The sequence below is a fragment of the Oncorhynchus mykiss genome, chromosome 16 (assembly GCF_013265735.2).
Source record: "Oncorhynchus mykiss isolate Arlee chromosome 16, USDA_OmykA_1.1, whole genome shotgun sequence".
NCBI classification, from domain to species: Eukaryota; Metazoa; Chordata; class Actinopteri; order Salmoniformes; family Salmonidae; genus Oncorhynchus; species Oncorhynchus mykiss.
Genome location: NC_048580.1, coordinates 31,326,402 through 31,343,431, shown reverse-complemented (window position 1 = coordinate 31,343,431; position 17,030 = coordinate 31,326,402). Strand labels below are relative to the sequence as shown.

Genomic DNA, 17,030 nt, shown 5'->3' with positions numbered 1-17,030 from the left:
CTGGCTTCCATGCAAGCCAGTGATGCGGACTTTGGTAATAAAATCCCTTGAGCCTTATTGCTTATATAGAGCGCTGAGTACCAGGCCATTAGCGACTTGCAGTTAGAAAGTTTGGTAGGCTACTAATGACCATCAGCGGCATCAGAGCGCAGATTTGGAGAAGCCTAGCTACCATGACTAAACGGTCACATGGAATTTGACTGTCGTCATGACTCGTGACCACCGATGTGGCAGTAATACCGTAACAGCTCTAATGTAACTGAGCTCCATAGTGTGACTAACTGATTTGCTAACACAGGATTATTCAATAATTCTCAAAATTAGATTACTGTTTCAATCTCCTTGCGTCCATTTTTATGCTTTATCCTAATCTCACATGCCAGACTTTACAGCTATATGCAATAGTCCCTCGTCTGGCTCTGCGAGATTAGCTTTTTCTAAACTTATGTTTTCCGTATCATTGCCCTGCTTATGTTTTGTTCTTGGTTCTTCTCATTGGAGGCACTGATCCACATAGCAGGCGGAGCTCCCCTATACCCCAAAGGCCAGACAGCCGGCCTGTCACTCCGCCTCTCTCTCTGACCCCTAAACATTTCCACCTCCCAGGTAGGAGACACACGGAGCGCACCCTGTCATTGTCACTGCTACTGGTCACATGAGATCTTTTATATCTCTCTCTTATCGCTCTCCCACCACTTCTGTCTACCACTTTTTCCATTTCAATAATGTTTTTTGATTCATTCCATTAAAGGATGCTGGCACTTAGTGTGCTCTTTTCACCAGACACATCACGAATATAAGACTCTCTGTATAAAATAATAATTGATTTTAATGTAAATGTTAATGTAAATGCTGATGTTTATTGGTTTACAGTGTGTGATTGTGAAGACACCCTCCCTCTGTGGTATTTTTCATTGGTCATTTCACAATGCCCTCTGTGTCACAGGAAAAGTGTTTGATACGTATACATGAAATGCAAAAGACTGAGTTTTGTCTTTCTCCCTGTATCCTTTCAGATCAGGGGATCAACATTTACAGGAAACCACCCATCTACAAACAACATGGTACATTAACTCTCCCCGACCTGGTTTCACCAGCATTAACAGCATCATTATTGTTATGAATACTTATACTGATACTATTATTCCCAAATAGTGTCATGAGCCTCATTGGCTATAACAAATCGGTAAGCTTAGCTTATTGATGCGCGGGTTGACTCATAACCCTCAGTCCCCGCGGTTATATCTGCGGGGCGGGTTTAGGGTTATTAAATACTGTGTGGATCAGCTGTTTGTTCACCTGCCCGCAACCCGACTATATGTGATAAAGTTAAAATCTGAGGCCCACACCTGACCCTTACCCGCTAATATAGAAAATGTGGCTAAATGTAGGCTAAAAGCTGAGGGTATCAACCACATAAAATATGTATCTAAGCCTAACTGAAATTTTATCAAAAACATGTTGGGTCATTTTAACAGCTTTGACTTTCCTTAAAACTGGTCAAACTGTTGTAATTTGGAAATTTAGCACGAAAGATCTTTCCCATTTTTATTTTTTTTGTGCTTTTTCTCTTCAGTCCCTATAAACATCTTTGCGGAGATGAAAGAGAAAACAAACTTTACCGATGTCAACTAGATTGAAGCATTCATTCTAGTGATTTTTGACATAGGGTTTATTTAGTCTTCTAGGGCAAAAACGAATGACCGAAGAGAAGCTACATGTATCTAATTATAGACAAGTTGACTAACAAATAGCCAACCAAAATGTTTGAAATTATAAGCAGAAACATGGGCCTATCTAAAAATGCCTGTCAAAAAAAAGTAAAGACATCTTTGACTGTACAATGCATTTTCTATATTTATGGGTTAGGGTCGGGTGCAAGCCTCAGATTTTCACTATCACATATAGTCGGGCGGTTGCGAATGTGTTATTAACAATTTGCGGGCGGGTGTGGGTGAACAAACACCTGACCCGCACATCATTATTAGCTATACAAAGCAGCACCTAACCTTTTAAAGGTATAGGGTCCTTTCAATTATGGTTTATTTGTTTGGATTGAAATCGTGTGATCACCACGTTGATCTCTGATTGTACACCACCTTACTGTAACCACCTCCAATGTCAATGTGTCAATACTGTTTGAAGTCTCTCTTCTGAGCATCTAACGCCTAAGCAAAATATCAAGGCATGTGAGCCTACATCATATACAAAAATCTAAAAATAAGTTTCAGGATGGCAACTTAATTCTCTTCAATAATGCTTAATCCTGACATGTTTTGAAGCCTGCTCCTTCCCCACTAGTGGTGCATTGACAAATGAGTATGCTTCGAAACACTAATAAATATTTAATGGAAATAAGGTCTAGATTTTATCAGATCCGCGCTAGCCGACCTCTGCATGGAGGTTGTTTTAATGGTGACTGAGGTGGAACTGCGTTAGAGCTGTCAAATCAACAAACGGCTCCTTGCGTTACCTTATCATGGACACTGCCATTGGATACAGCGAAACCACATCCAACTTTATTTCAGACAAATCCCACGCAGCCGTGTTACAAGTTCAAACACTTAAATGCGTGATCTTCTATTGTCTACACCTCGATTACACTGATAAGTTATAAATCCCCCCCATCCAAATTAACATGGAAACATGCATTAACCTATCATTATTTCTATCATCAATAAGAGCCTACAATTTATATTGCCGTTTAGAACTTCTAACGCAGTAGGGATAATAAGGAAGGGAGTGGTTCTTGACACACGAGTAGCCGCTCACCAACACCGCCAAAACATCCGCAATTCGGATGTCGTCCAACACGGGTTAACGCTCAATCTGATTGCATCGAGGTCTAAGTTGCCATCCTGAACCATCTTTCAAGATTTCATTGTAACATTGAACTCCTAGGACGGAGCACCCCTGCAGCGTTGCACACAACAACTATCTACAGTGCATTTGGAAAGTATTCAGACCCCTTGACTTTATCCAAATTTTGTTACGTTACAGCGAAAACAGAGAACATTTTTGGAAATGTATTAAAAATAAAAATCAGAAATATATTATTTACATAATTATTCAGCCACTTTGCTATGAAATTTGAAATTGAGCTCAAGTGCATCTTGTTTCCATTGATCATCCTTGAGATGTTTCTACAACTTGATTGGAGTCCACCGGTGATAAATTCAATTGATTGGACATGATTTGGAAAGGCACACACCTGTCTATATAAAGCCCCACAGTTGACAGTGCATGTCAGAGCAAAAACAAAGCTATGAGGTCGAAGGAATTGTCCGTAGAGCTCAGAGACAGAATTGCGTTGAGGCACAGACCAAAAAATGTCTGCAGCATTGAAGGTACCCAAGAACACAGTGTCCTCCATCATTCTTAAATGGAAGAAATTTGGAATCACCAAGACTCTTCCAAGAGCTGGCCTCCCAGCCTAACTGAACAATCTGGGAAGAAGGGCCTTAGTCAGGGAGGTGACCAAGAACCCGACGGTCACTCTGATAGCGCTCCAGAGTTCCTCTGTGGAGATGGGAGAACCTTCCAGAAGAACAACCATCTCTGCAGCACTCCACCAATCAGGCCCAATCAGGCCCAATCAGGGGCCAGACAGAAGCCACTCCTCAGTAAAAGGCACATGACAGCCCGCTTGGAGTTTGCCAAAAGGCACCTAAATGACTCTCAGAACATGAGAAACAAAATTCTCTGGTCTGATGAAACCAAGATTGAACTCTTTGGCCTGAATGCCAAGCTTCACGTCTGGAGGAAACCTGTCACCATCCCTATGGTGAAGCATTGTGGTGGCATCATCATGCTGTGGGGATGTTTTTCCGCGGGAAGGGACTGGGAGAATATTCAGGATCGAGGGAAAGATGAACGGAGAAAAGTACAGAGAGATCCTTGATGAAAACCTGCTCCAGAGCGCTCAGGACAGCAGACGGGGGCGAATGTTCACCTTCCAACAGGAGAACGACCCTAAGCACACAGCCAAGACAATGCAGGAGTGTCTTTGGTACAAGTCTCTGAATGTGCTTGAGTGGCCCAGCCAGAGCCTGGACTTGAACCTGATCTAACATCACTGGAGAGACCTGAAAGTAGCTGTGCAACAAACCTCCCCGTCCAATCTTACAGAGTTTGAGAGGATCTGCAGAGAAGAATTAGAGAAACTCCCCAAATACAGGTGTGTCAAGCTTATAGCGTCATATCCAAGATGATTCGAGGCTGTAATCGCTGTCAAAGGTGCTTCAACAAAGTACTGAATAAAGGGTCTGAATACTTATGTAAATGTGTTGTATTTTATTTATTTTTTATTAAAAAAACAGCCAATTGTATAAAAAACAGTTTTTGTTTTGTCATTATGGGGTATTGTGTGTAGATTGATGAGGGGGGAAAACAATGTAATCAATTTTAGAATAAGGCTGTAATGTAACAAAATGTGGAAAAAGTCAAGAGGTCTGACTACTTTCCGAATGCACTGTATATAATCTATGTACAATTAGGTACAAGCGTAAGTGTAAGGTGTAGGTGTAAGTGTAAGGTTGCGGGATTACTTTGATCTTTACCGTGTAGAGATTGTCACACAACATTTCAGACAGATGTTGAAATGTTCAGCTGTGTTTCAAAGACACTGATAGTCCAGTTCCCCTGGTTTCCAACCTAGATTCACCTGCACCAAAAAGAAAGTCTGCTGATGAAATCATCAGATCCGCTACGTTTCCTGCTGCCCATGTCCCCCCTCTGGATGACACGTCACCGAGCAAGAGCAACCACTGGTCCCCCTGCGCTCTCTCCCTGGCCCTGGTTGCCTTAGGTACAGTAGGCTCCCTATGAGCATGCTTGCACTGCCCTACCTCCCACCCCTTAGAGGCTCACTACCCCCTAGACATTAGTGGAGAACCAATAAGATTTGATAGGTTTGAGCAATATGCCAATAGCTCACTCTGATAGACTAGGTATAATTTCTGCCATATTCTCTCAGATTTCAACAAGTGTCTAGGATGTAGATGTTGGGTTTCTTTATGAATAGGGCAGAATATCACTTTTATGCACTTGTAGCTTAACCCCACCACTAAGTTTTATTGCATCCCTGCTCTCACTAGAATTTGACTCTGGAACACAGACTTTTACAATTATTTTTGCTGATGCTGAATAGTGTCTCCTTGAAAGGCTGTTGTTGTTGGCGTCATGTCACTTTTTGCTTACCAGTTTTACTTTCGTTTACAGCTACCTATACAATCAATCAATTGATTGATATACAGGTAATTACCAAAATAATGGAACCACTTTTAGTTTATTGATAACAGGTGCTTCAACACGTGTGGTTCCTGAGTTAATTAAGGAATTAACATCCCATCATGCTTAGGGTCATGTATGAAATGCCCAGTTGCACATTATAATTTTAGTATTTTCTGTTGTTGAAGGGGCTGTGTGTGTCTCAGTCACCAGATCTCAAGCCAATTGAATACTTATGGTCAATTCTGGAGGTGCGCCTGCGTTTTCCACCACCATCAACCAAACACCAAATGATGGAATTTCTCATGGAAAAATGGTGTAGCATCCCTCCAATAGAGTTCCTGACACTTGTAGAATCTATGCTAAGGCGCATTACAGCTGTTCTGGCGGCTCGTGGTGGCCCAACGCCCTATTAAGACACTTTATATTGGTGTTTCCTTTATTTTGACTGTTACCTGTCTCTACACCATTCACAAATTACTTGGACAGAGCTACTGTAACTGAGACTGGTCTCAAACTAACCTGTTTTCCTACACTGTTTTTCTGTGTATTAAACTAATAGTAGAAAGTCCATCTTGTGAAGACTGTTGTAATGTCTCCATTAACATTCAGTGCAGCTGAGTAGTTGTACTGCCCTGGTGTTGTCTATGTCTAGTCAACTATGTCTCTCATTTGTGTTCTCCCACACTCCTGTTCTTCAATCCCACTGAAATGGCTGGAAAGATAAATCCTACAGTACTTTTGTAAATCCATTTTAAAATCCTGGACAGTACTTTTGTGAATGTTATGACCACAGATGGAAGCATTCTATTATGCATTCTGTTATAGTTTTGGACAGTCTCATTTTACTGTTTCTAGCACTGCTCCTTGGTCAAGATGTCCGTAGTTCACACACAGTGATAAGTGTCACGCCCTGATCTGTTTCACCTGTCCTTGTGATTGTCTCCACCCCTCCAGGTGTCGCTGACTTTCCCTAGTGTATTTATCCCTGTGTTTCCTGTCTCTCTGTGCCAGTTCCTCTTGTATGTTTCCAAATCAAACAGCGGTTTTCCCGGTCTCCTGCTTTTTGCATTCTCCTTTTTCTAGCCCTCCCGGTTTTGACCCTTGCCCGTTTCTGGACTTTGTACCCACCTGCCTGACCTTTCTGCCTGCCTTGACCCTGAGCCTGTCTGCCACTCTGTACCTCCTGGATTCTGATCTGGTTTTGACCTTTTGCCTGTCCATGACCATTCTCTTGCCTACCCCTTTGGATGAATAAACAGTGTAAGACTCCAACCATCTGCCTCCTGAGTCTGCATCTGGTTCTCACCTTGTGCCTTGATAGTACGAACTGGCCATGACAGACCCAGCAGACTTGGACCAGCTCTGCCATGCAGTCTACCTGCAGGAAGTCACCATTAGGAGAAATGAGGAGTTGGTACAGGGCCATTTGGAAGGGCTCAGGTCCTTGACGGTACGCCATGACCATGGGTTAAAGGCTATTATGAAGCAAATCGGGGAGTTAGCTCAGAGGTTGCCTGTCAACTCTGGGAAAACCACAATCACCCAGTAATTTTTCCCTTATCTGTAGTGAGTTTGTACAGCCTATCCCTGCTCCCCGAGAACCCTGCTTACCACCTCCGGAGCGATATTCGGGGAATCTTAGTACCTACCAGGGTTTTCTATTTCAGTGCTAGCTTATTTTTGTGCTACAGCCATCTTTGTTTCCTTCAGACAGATCAAAGATGGTGTATATTATTACGCTAATGTCGGGAAGGGCGCTCTTCTGGGCTATGGCAGTTTGGGAGCAACAATCTGCCATTTGTGGTCATCTGGAGGAATTTATGGCAGAAGTGAGAAAGGTATTTGAATCTCCCGTTTCTGGGAGAAAGACAGCCAGTACGCGGTTGATTTTCGCATTTTGGCCGCCAAGAGGGCCTGGAATCCGGAGTCTCTTTTCGATACTTTTTTGCACGGATTATCTGAGGTAAAGGATGAGGTAGCTGCTCGGGAATTGCCGATGGATCTTGACTCCCTTATCGCCCTAACCATTCAAATTGATGGACACCTAAGGGAACGCAAGAGTGAGAGGAGGTCTGGTCTCGGGCACACTCGTGCACCCGCTATAGTGTGTTCACCTCCAAGGGAATTCTCTTCCGAGAGGATTCGAAGCCACCCGAGACCTCTCGTGAATCTACGATGGGTGAGTTGGATACTCCTGAGCCTATGCAGTTGGTAAGAGCTAGGTTATCATTTGGGGAACGCTCACAGAGGATGAACAGTAACTGTTGTCTGTACTGTGGAGGGGCAGGACATTTTATAGCTACCCTATTAGGAAACCCTTGTCTCTAATGGGTACCAGCACCATGGTGAGTCAGACTGGGATTTCCCTAATTCCCATCACCTGCACACCTTTTTTTTGCTTGTTCTGTGGGGAGACCAAACTAAGTCTCTGAGTGCTCATTGACTCTGGGGCTGATGGAAGTTTTATGGATGCCACTATTGCTTCGGAGCATGGTATTCCCACTCAGCCTCTCTCTGTTCACATGGATGCTAGTGCACTGGACGACCACTCTCTAGGGGAAGTCACCCATAGTACTGTGCCCATTCAATTACGAGTTTCTGGTAACCACAGTGAGACCATACAGTTCCTCCTCATTGCATCTCCCATGTTCCAGTTGATTTTGGATTTTCCTGGCTTCAAAAGCACAATCTTGTGATTGACTGGACCACAAGCTCCATTCTCGGTTGGAGTCCTTTTTGCCATTCCCACTGCCTCCGATCAGCACAGCCTTTTCTTTGTGGAGAAGGACAAGACCCTGCGTCCATGCATTGACTACCGGGGACTTAACGACATTACTGTCAAGAAATGCTACCCCCTACCTCTCCTCTCCTCAGTGTTTGAGTTTGAACCTCTCCAGGGGGCCACCATATTTTCCGAGTTGGACCTTCGTAATACCTACCACCTGGTTCGGATACGCGAGGGGGATGAGTGGAAGACAGCCTTCAACACAGCCAGTGGACATTATCATACCATTTGGACTCACCAACGCCCCCGCTGTTTTCCAGGCATTTATCAATGACTTGCTTCGGGACATGCTTAACCAGTTTGTGTTTGTGTACCTTGACGACGTCCTGTTTTTTTCCCCAATCCGCAGAGGAACATGTTCATGTCAGACAGGTCCGTCAGCGCCTCCTGGAGAACCAACTGTTCATGAAAGCCGAGAAATGTGAGTTCCACCGCTCGTCAATCACCTTTCTGGGATATGTCATTGATGAGGGAAATGTTCAGATGGATCCTGGAAAGGTGAAAGCAGTGGTGGATTGGCCTCACCCAACTTCCAGGGTGCAGTTGCAACGGTTTCTTGGTTTTGCAGACTTCTACTGCCGTTTCATTCGGGACTATAGCACCCTGGCGGCCCCCCTCTCGGCACTCACCTCTCCCAAGGTTCCGTTTAAATGTTCTCCAGCTGTCGACAAAGCCTTTGTGGATCTGAAGCATCGGTTCACAACAGCACCCATCCTCATCCATCCGGAACCCTCGCTTAAATTTGTGGTGGAAGTGGATGCTCCAGAAGTTGGAGTGGGGGCCATCCTGTCCCAGCAATCTGCCCAGGACCAGAAGCTTCATCCCTGTACCTTCCTGTCCCATTGTCTCAATCCTGCTGAAAGGAACTACGATGTTGGCAACCATGAACCCCTGGCCGTGAAGATGGCGTTGGAAGAGTCGAGGCACTGGCTGGAAGGAGCAGAACAGCCATTCCTGGTCTGTACCGACCATAAAAACCTGGAATATCTCCGTACAGACAAGCGCCTCAACTCCAGGCAGGCCCGGTGGCCCTCATGTTCACCAGATTTAACTTCACCATTTCCTACCATCCAGGGTCAAAGAATGTGAAGCCTGAAGCCCTCTCCCGCTTATACAGTTCCTCTGCCACACCCTTGCCCTCTGAAACCATTCTCCCTACCTCATGCTTTGCTGCCACTGGATTGGGGTATTGAGAACCTGGTCCGCGAGACACAACGCTCCTAGCCTGGACCTGAAGGGGGCCCGGCAAACCGGCTGTTTGTCCATAATCCAATCCGGTCCTGGAATGGGCTCATTTCTTCAGGCTGACCTGTCATCCAGGGTCCTGTCGTACACTAGCTTTCCTTTGACAATGCTTCTGGTGGCCTACAATGGTTCCTGACATCTCTGCCTTCATTGCCGCATGCCCAGTGTGTGCTCAAAACAAGACTCCACGGCAAGCTCCTTCTGGCCTCCTGCAGCCACTACCATTCCCTAATCACCAAGGCTGCCCATTTCATCCCTCTCCCCAAACTACCTTCTGCCAAGGAGATGGCTCAGCTTATGGTGCAGCATGTCTTCCGGATCCATGGACTCCCGGTAGACATGGTCTCTGATCGGGGTTCTTGTCTCAGCTCTAGAAGGCATTCTGCACCCTTATTGGGTCATCGGCCAGCCTTTCATCCGGATTCCATCCCCAACCAATGGTCAGTCGGAGCGAGCCAACCAAGCCCTGGAAACCACACTTAGATGCCTAGTCTCAACCAATCCCACTACCTGGAGCCAACTAGTCTGGGTGGTGTATGCCCGGAACACCCTTCGCTGTTCTGCCACGGGACTCTGCCCTTCCGAGTGCTCCATGGGGTATCAGCCTCCATTCTTCCCGGAACAAGAGCAGGAGGTCAGCGTACCCCTGGCCCAGATGTTTGACCGACACTGTCGACGTACCTGGAGAAGAGCCAGGGCGGCAATTCTCAAGACCAACTCCAGGTATCGTCGACAAGCGCACCGTCGCCGGACCCCAGCTCCCCGCTACCGCATTGGGCAAAGGGTATGGCTTTCCACTTGGAACCTGCCCCTGCGGGTAGAGTCCCGCAAATTGTCTCCCCGGTTCATTGGTCCTTTTCCCATCTCCAGAGTCGTGAGCACTGCTGTCTGTCTTGATACTCCGTATCCACCCTACCTTCCATTTGTCCAGAATTAAGCCTGTGTCTCACTGTCCTTTGTCTTCTGTTTCCAGGCCCATCCCGCCCCCCTGGGTAATCGATGGCCAGGCAGTGTATACGGTGAGACGCCTCCTGAAGGTTCGACCTCGGGGCAGGGGTTTCCAGTACCTGGTTGACTGGGAGGGTTATGGCCTGGAGGAGAGGTGCTGGGTTCCTGCTAAAGAGATCTTGGACCCGGCCCTCATCGCCGATTTCAACCGCCGACACCCCGGTCAGCCAGGTATGCGCCCAGGTAGGAGGCGTCCCTGGGGGGAGGTGGGTGTCCCTCCCTGATCTGTTTCACCTGTCCTTGTGATTGTCTTCACCCCCACCAGGTGTCGCAGATTTTTCCTAGTGTATTTATCCCTGTGTTTCCTGTCTCTCTGTGCCAGTTCCTCTTCTATGTTTCCAAGTCAACCAGCGGATTTCCTGTTCTCCTGCTTTTTGCATTCTTCTTTTTCTAGTCCTCCCGGTTTTGACCCTTGCCTGTGTCTGGACTTTGTACCCGCCTGCCTGACCTTTCTGCCTGTCTGCCACTCTGTACCTCCTGGATTCTGATCTGGTTTTGACCTTTTGCCTGTCCACGACCATTCTCTTGCCTACCCCTTTGGATTAATAAACATTGTAAGACTCCAACCATCTGCCTCCTGAGTCTGCATCTGTGTCTCACCTTGTGCCTTGATAGATATGGACCTGTGTGTCAGTGTGCCTGCATGTTTTTCTGTTGGCTTATTCGTGGGTTGTGTATGCTACTCCTAGGATCAGAAGGAGGAAGGAGATGGTCTAGGGAAGAGGAGGAAGAGGAGGCCCTGAAGAGAAAGCAGCTCCAGGAGGAGCATATCAACAAGGTTAGAGAAGGCACATGAATAACCTGTTCCCACAAACACACACTGGCCCAGGTAGGCAGCTCTGCCCTACTGTTGTACAGTATGTTTGAAAAACGTTTTTCCTGCAGGTATAATGCTTCGAAGCATGATCAAGCCTTCATACCATCTCATAATAATGTTTACACTACGTTATGTTTCAATATTTTAACTGACTCAAAATATCTGGTGTTTAGTAAGGATCATTATGAGATCAAAAAACAGAAGATGGTCATACGTGCTCAGGACAAGTGTTACAGTGCGTTATAACTTGATCATAATGCATTATACCTACAGGCTTTAAAAAGGCACTGATCACGCCGTTTGGCATGTGTATTTTTCTGTTGCTCATTTGAAAATCGAGATTTCGGTCTTGGGGGTGTGTTTCCTGACCGATTCCGCATTTGGTTAATGATTTTTCTCCCCCATGAGGCACTGTAGATGCAGAAGCTTATTTCACTTACTCAATATCCACAGAATGGACATCTAACTAAGGTGTTTGGTGCAGTATTTCTCAAGAAAGAAAATGTGCAATTTGTTGTCTTATGTAAACAAAGTCAGGCTGCTGGGTAGGTCTGTCTCTCTATCTATGCTATTGGATAGAGAGCAATCACCGCAGCTGTTCACCCCATCTTAGTGGGCAAATATAAATGTACGTCAAATCAAAACTCAACCTTCATTTACCCATTGTGTCACACGGATGTTCCAAACTCCGTTTTAGACAAGACTGACTATGACCCAAATTATCTTATTTACACTTTATTACATTGTACATACTAGAATAACTGTTTCTGACTCATATTGATGCCACGTAGGCTGTTTTCAAAAGGATGTATTGCTTTTTATAGACAGTTTCTCTTTAAGTTACATTTTACCATAATGTTCTGTGGGTCCACAGATCCAGTCTGGTTTGGGGAAGCTGATAATGAAGGAGGAGAATGAGAAGGAGCAGATCAGGGAACGCAGCCAATCAGCTCAGCGCTATGATCCCCAGCAGACGAACTGTGATGGAGGTATGTTCTAACCAACCTCACCATATAGTAATTAGCACATTGTTTAGAAGAACCACATCAAAAGAGCTGTAAATTATGGTGGTGTTCATTAGGCACCAAATTGAAGAAAGCGATCAGAATCGAATTGAAATAGTACCTCTATATATAGAGTAGTCTTTATTATCCCTGAGGTGCAATTCATTTTGAAGCACATAGTTAACAAAACACAATGAGCACATAACAATACATTTACAAAAAAACAAAACCAGTATATACAGCAATCTCTACACAGCACACGATACAGTTTGTTTGTGGAAGCTGACAGCAGCTGGGATGACAGTTTAGACCTGTTCGTTTTAAACTTAGGCAGCCTGTATCTGCCCTCTGAGGGAAGCATTGTAAATTCATCATATGAGGGATGCTGTGAGTCTCTCCGAATGGATTGCACCTTGAGTCTGACTTGTGCCTAACATGCTGACCATACCGCCCGCGTTAATAAGTTTGCGCAATTCAACGAGTGTCTGCGTAGCCAGGCACTAAAATAGAACTAGGTTCTATTTTTGATGCTTGACTCGCTGAAAGTCCCATCTCCTCATTGGTTTTTAGGAGCATAAACTCGTGTCCAGTTAGTACCGGTAATGCACCTAGAGAACATACGATTTTGTGACTCAAAATAGGTCCCAATTCAACAACGATCCAGAAAAAAAGCACCTTGTGCATTTCGGGTAAAATAACAACAAGCTAGCTAGCTAAATGTCCATGAATGTTTCAACCTGATGCTGCTACTTTATTTCACAACACCACTTCCTGTCACGGTCTTCCTCCTCTTCGTCTGAAGAGGAGAGGCGAGAAGGATTGGAGGACCAAAATGCGACGTGGTTTGTGTTCATCTTGAATTTTAATAAAGAAAACACTGAACACTGAAACACACTATACAAAAACAATAAACGAAATAACGACCGTGAAGCTAATGAGAACTGTGCTGACACAAGCAGTCAACATAGACAATCATCCACCACAACAGGACCAAGCGGCATGGTGACAGGCAGCGGAAGCAGGAGCAGCGCAAGGAGGAATGGACATGGGATGACGTTTTGGACGGAAAGGGTTGCTACACATGGGAGGAGATCCTGGCGGGAAAGGATCGCCTCCCATGGGAACAGGTGGAGCTAGCTAGGAGAGCAGAGGCAGCCGGAGAGAGGAATCGGCAATACGAGGGAACACGGCTGGCAAGGAAGCCCGAGAGGCAGCCCCAAAAATGTATTGGGGGGTGGCACACAGGAAGTATGGCGAAGCCAGGTAGGAGACCTGAGCCAACTTCCTGTGCTTTACCGGAGGGTGAGAGAGACCGGGCAGGCACCGTGTTATGCGGTGGAGCGCACGGTGTCCCCAGTGCGGGTGCATAGCCCGGTGCGGTACATACCAGCTCCGCGTATCGGCCGGGCTAGAGTTGGCATCGAGCCAAGTGCCATGAAGCCGGCTCTACGCATCTGGTCTCCAGTGCGTCACCTTGGGCCGGTGTACATGGCACCAGCCTTGCGCATGGTGTCCCCGGTTCGCCTGCACAGCCCAGTGCAGGCTATTCCACCTCGCCGCACTGGCAGGGCGACCGGGAGCATTCAACCAGGTAAGGTTGGGCAGGCTCGGTGCTCAAGAGCTCCAGTGCGCCTGCACGGTCCGGTCTATCCGGTACCACCTCCACGCACCAGCCCTCCGTTGGCAGCCCCCCACACCAGGCTGTCTCTCCGTCTCCTCCCTACAGGTGCTCCCGCCTGTCCAGTGCTGCCGGAGCCTTCCTCCTCTCCAGGGCTGCCGGAGTCTCCCGCCTGTCCGGCGCTGCCAGAGCTTCCGCCCCTCAGTCCAGAGGCGCCAGAGCTCCTCTGTCCAGCGCTGCCGGAGCCTTCCTCCTCTCCAGCGCTGCCGGAGTCTCCCACCTGTCCAGCGCTGCCAGAGCCTTCCTCCTCTCCAGCGCTGCCGGATTCTCCCGCCGGACCTGCCAGAGCTTCCGCCCCTCAGTCCAGAGGCGCCAGAGCTCCTCCATCCAGCGCTGCCGGAGTCTCCAGTCTGCCCAGCGCCGCCTGAGCTACCCGTCTGCCTAGCGCCATCAGAGCCTCCAGTCTGCAAGGAGCCGCCAGAGCCGCCAGTCTGCAAGGAGCCGCCAGTGCCGCCAGTCTGCAAGGAGCCGCCAGTGCCGCCAGTCTGCAAGGAGCCACCAGTGCCGCCAGTCTGCAAGGAGCCGCCAGTCAGCCAGGAGCCGCCAGTCAGCCAGGAGCCGCCAGTCAGCCAGGAGCCGCCAGTCAGCCAGGAGCCGCCAGTCAGCTTGGATCTGCCAGAGCCGCCAGTCAGCCAGGATCTGCCTGAGCCACCAGTCAGCCAGGATCTGCCAGAGCCGTCAGCCAGTACGGAGCTACCCCTCTGTCCCGAGCTGCCCCTCTGTCCCGAACTGCCCCTCTGTCCCGAGCTGCCCCTCAGTCCAGTGGGGTCATTTAGAAGGGTTGCCGTGGTTAGGAAGCCACGGAGGCGGACAATGAGGAGGACTAAGACTATGGTGAATTGGGGTCCACGTCCCGCGCCAGAGCCGCCACCGCGGACAGACACCCACCCAGACCCTCCCCTATAGGTTAAGGTTTTGCGGCCGGAGTCCGCACCTTTGGGGGGGGGGGGGGGGGGGGGGGGGTACTGTCACGTTCTGACCTTTATTTCCTTTGTTTTGTATTTATTTAGTATGGTCAGGGCGTGAGTTGGGGTGGGCAGTCTATGTTTGTTTTTCTGTGATTTGGGGATTTATATGTTTCGGCCTAGTATGGTTCTCAATCAGAGGCAGGTGTCATTAGTTGTCTCTGATTGAGAATCATACTTAGGTAGCCTGGGTTTCACTGTTTGTTTGTGGGTGATTGTCTATGTTGAGTGCTTGTGTCAGCACAGTTCTCATTAGCTTCACAGTCGTTATTTTGTTTATTGCTTTTGTATAGTGTGTTTCAGTGTTCAGTGTTTTCTTTATTAAATATCAAGATGAACACAAACCACGCTGCATTTTGGTCCTCCTCTCCTTCCCAGGAAGGATCCCGTGACACTTCCAAGATGAAGTAGCAGTCAGACGTGTGTATGTCTTGTCCCGTCCTGTCCCATGTATATATTGTTTTATTCGTATATATTTTAATCTCACTTCCCATCTACGGTCCTCACCGTTAACTCGGACATCAGCCAGCCTCAACCCGATCAATTCCTGCCAGTCTGCACAGCGCAATATCAACCCAGAGTATATCGGACTGCTTTTTCTCTGCCACATCTCCAGATTCCTACAGCAAGCTCTGAACCTTTACACCGGATCATCGCAACTAGCTAGCTGCTATTCGAGTGGCTACCAGTTAGCCTGGAGCTAGCCTCGAGCTAGGCCCATCTCCCGGCTAGCCAAAGAGGTCCACCAGACAATTCTTGGGCTACAATTCCTATTTTGCCAATTGGCCTGGAACCTTTACTGCCGACACGGAGCCCCTGCCGACGTAACCGTCCAAGGTGGTCTCAACAGGCTCTTCCGTTGCGAATCGCCATGTCTCCAGCTCGCCTAAAGTAGCAGCGACTACGGAATCTGTCTCCCTGACTCATCTATTGCTACTCATTGGACCCTATGATCACTCAGCTACACCTCACTTGGCTTAACTGGTGCCCCAAGAGACAAAACCTCTCATCGTCACTCAATGCCTAGGTTTACCAACACTGTACTCACATCCTATCATACCCTTGTCTGTACATTATGCCTTGATTCTACTCTTCCGTGCCCAGAAACCTGCTCCTTTAACTCTCTGTTCCGAATGCACTAGACAACCAGTTCTTATAGCCTTTAGCCGTACCCTTATCCTACTCCTCCTCTGCTCCTCTGCTGATGTATAGGTTAACCCAGGCCCTGCAGCACACAACATCACTCCCATTCCCCAGGCACCCTCATTTGTTGAATTCTGTAACCGTAAAAGCCTTGGTTTCATGCATGTTAACATTAGAAGACTCCTCCCTAAGTTTGTTTTATTCACTGCTTTAGCACACTCCGCCAACCCTGATGAGCTAGACGTGTCTGAATCGTGGCTTAGGAAGGCCACAAACAATCCTGAAATTTCCATCCCTATCTATTACATTTTCCGACAAGATAGAACTGCCAAAGGGGGCGGAATTGCAATCTACTGCAGAGAACTCTGCAAGCTGTCATATTATCCAGGTCTGTGCCCAAACATTTCGAGTTTCTGCTTTAAAAAATTCCACCTTTCCAGAAACAAGTCTCTCACCGTTGCCGCTTGTTATTGGCCCCCTTCAGCCCCCAAGCTGTCTTGGACACCATATGTGAATTGATCGACCCCATCTATCTTCAGTTTCAATAAGCATTTTTCTACGGCTGGCCATGCTTTTCACCTGGCTACCCCTACCCGGGCCAACAGCTCGACACCCCCTGCATAAACTTGTCCAATCCCGCCCGCTTCTTCTTCACCCAAATCCAGACAGCTGATGTTCTGAAAGAGCTGCAAAATTTTAGTCTACATACACCTTAGCCAAATGCATTTAAACTAATTTAAATTCCCTGTCTTAGGTCAGTTAGGATCACTTCATATTAAAAATGTTAAATGTCAGCATAATCAGAGTGATTTATTTCAGCTTTTATTTCTTTCATCGCATTCCCAGTGGGTCAGTTTACATAGACTCAATTAGTAATTGGTAGCATTGCCTCAATTGTTTAACTTGGGTCAAATGCTTCGGGTAGCCTTGCACAAGCTTCCCAGAATAAGTTGGGTGAATTTTGGCCCATTCCTCCTGACAGAGCCTATGTAACTGAGTCAGATTTGTCGGCCTCCTGACTCTCTCACACTTTTTCAGTTCTGCCCACAAATTTTCTATGGGATTGAGGTCAGGGCTTTGTGATGCCCACTCCAATACCCTGACTTTGTTGTCCTTAAGCCATTTTTACACAACTTTGGAAGTATGCTTGGAG

At 47.2% G+C, this 17,030-nt stretch overlaps 1 protein-coding gene across 8 annotated transcripts in view; it reads left to right on the top strand.

Moving 5' to 3' along the window:
- LOC110491807 (actin-binding LIM protein 1) overlaps nt 1-17,030 on the top strand; it is a 148,152-nt gene that overhangs the window by 118,814 nt on the left and 12,308 nt on the right. For 4 of the 8 annotated variants that reach the window (XM_036946713.1, XM_021565580.2, XM_036946712.1 and 1 more), the window contains 5 exons: nt 502-606; nt 1,017-1,064; nt 4,658-4,807; nt 10,960-11,048; nt 11,962-12,076. In XM_036946713.1, the coding sequence (XP_036802608.1) occupies nt 502-606; nt 1,017-1,064; nt 4,658-4,807; nt 10,960-11,048; nt 11,962-12,076 (507 nt within the window). The remainder of the gene's footprint in view (nt 1-501; nt 607-1,016; nt 1,065-4,657; nt 4,808-10,959; nt 11,049-11,961; nt 12,077-17,030) is intronic. The other 4 variants (XM_021565586.2, XM_021565585.2, XM_021565584.2 and 1 more) reach the window with 3 other exon arrangements.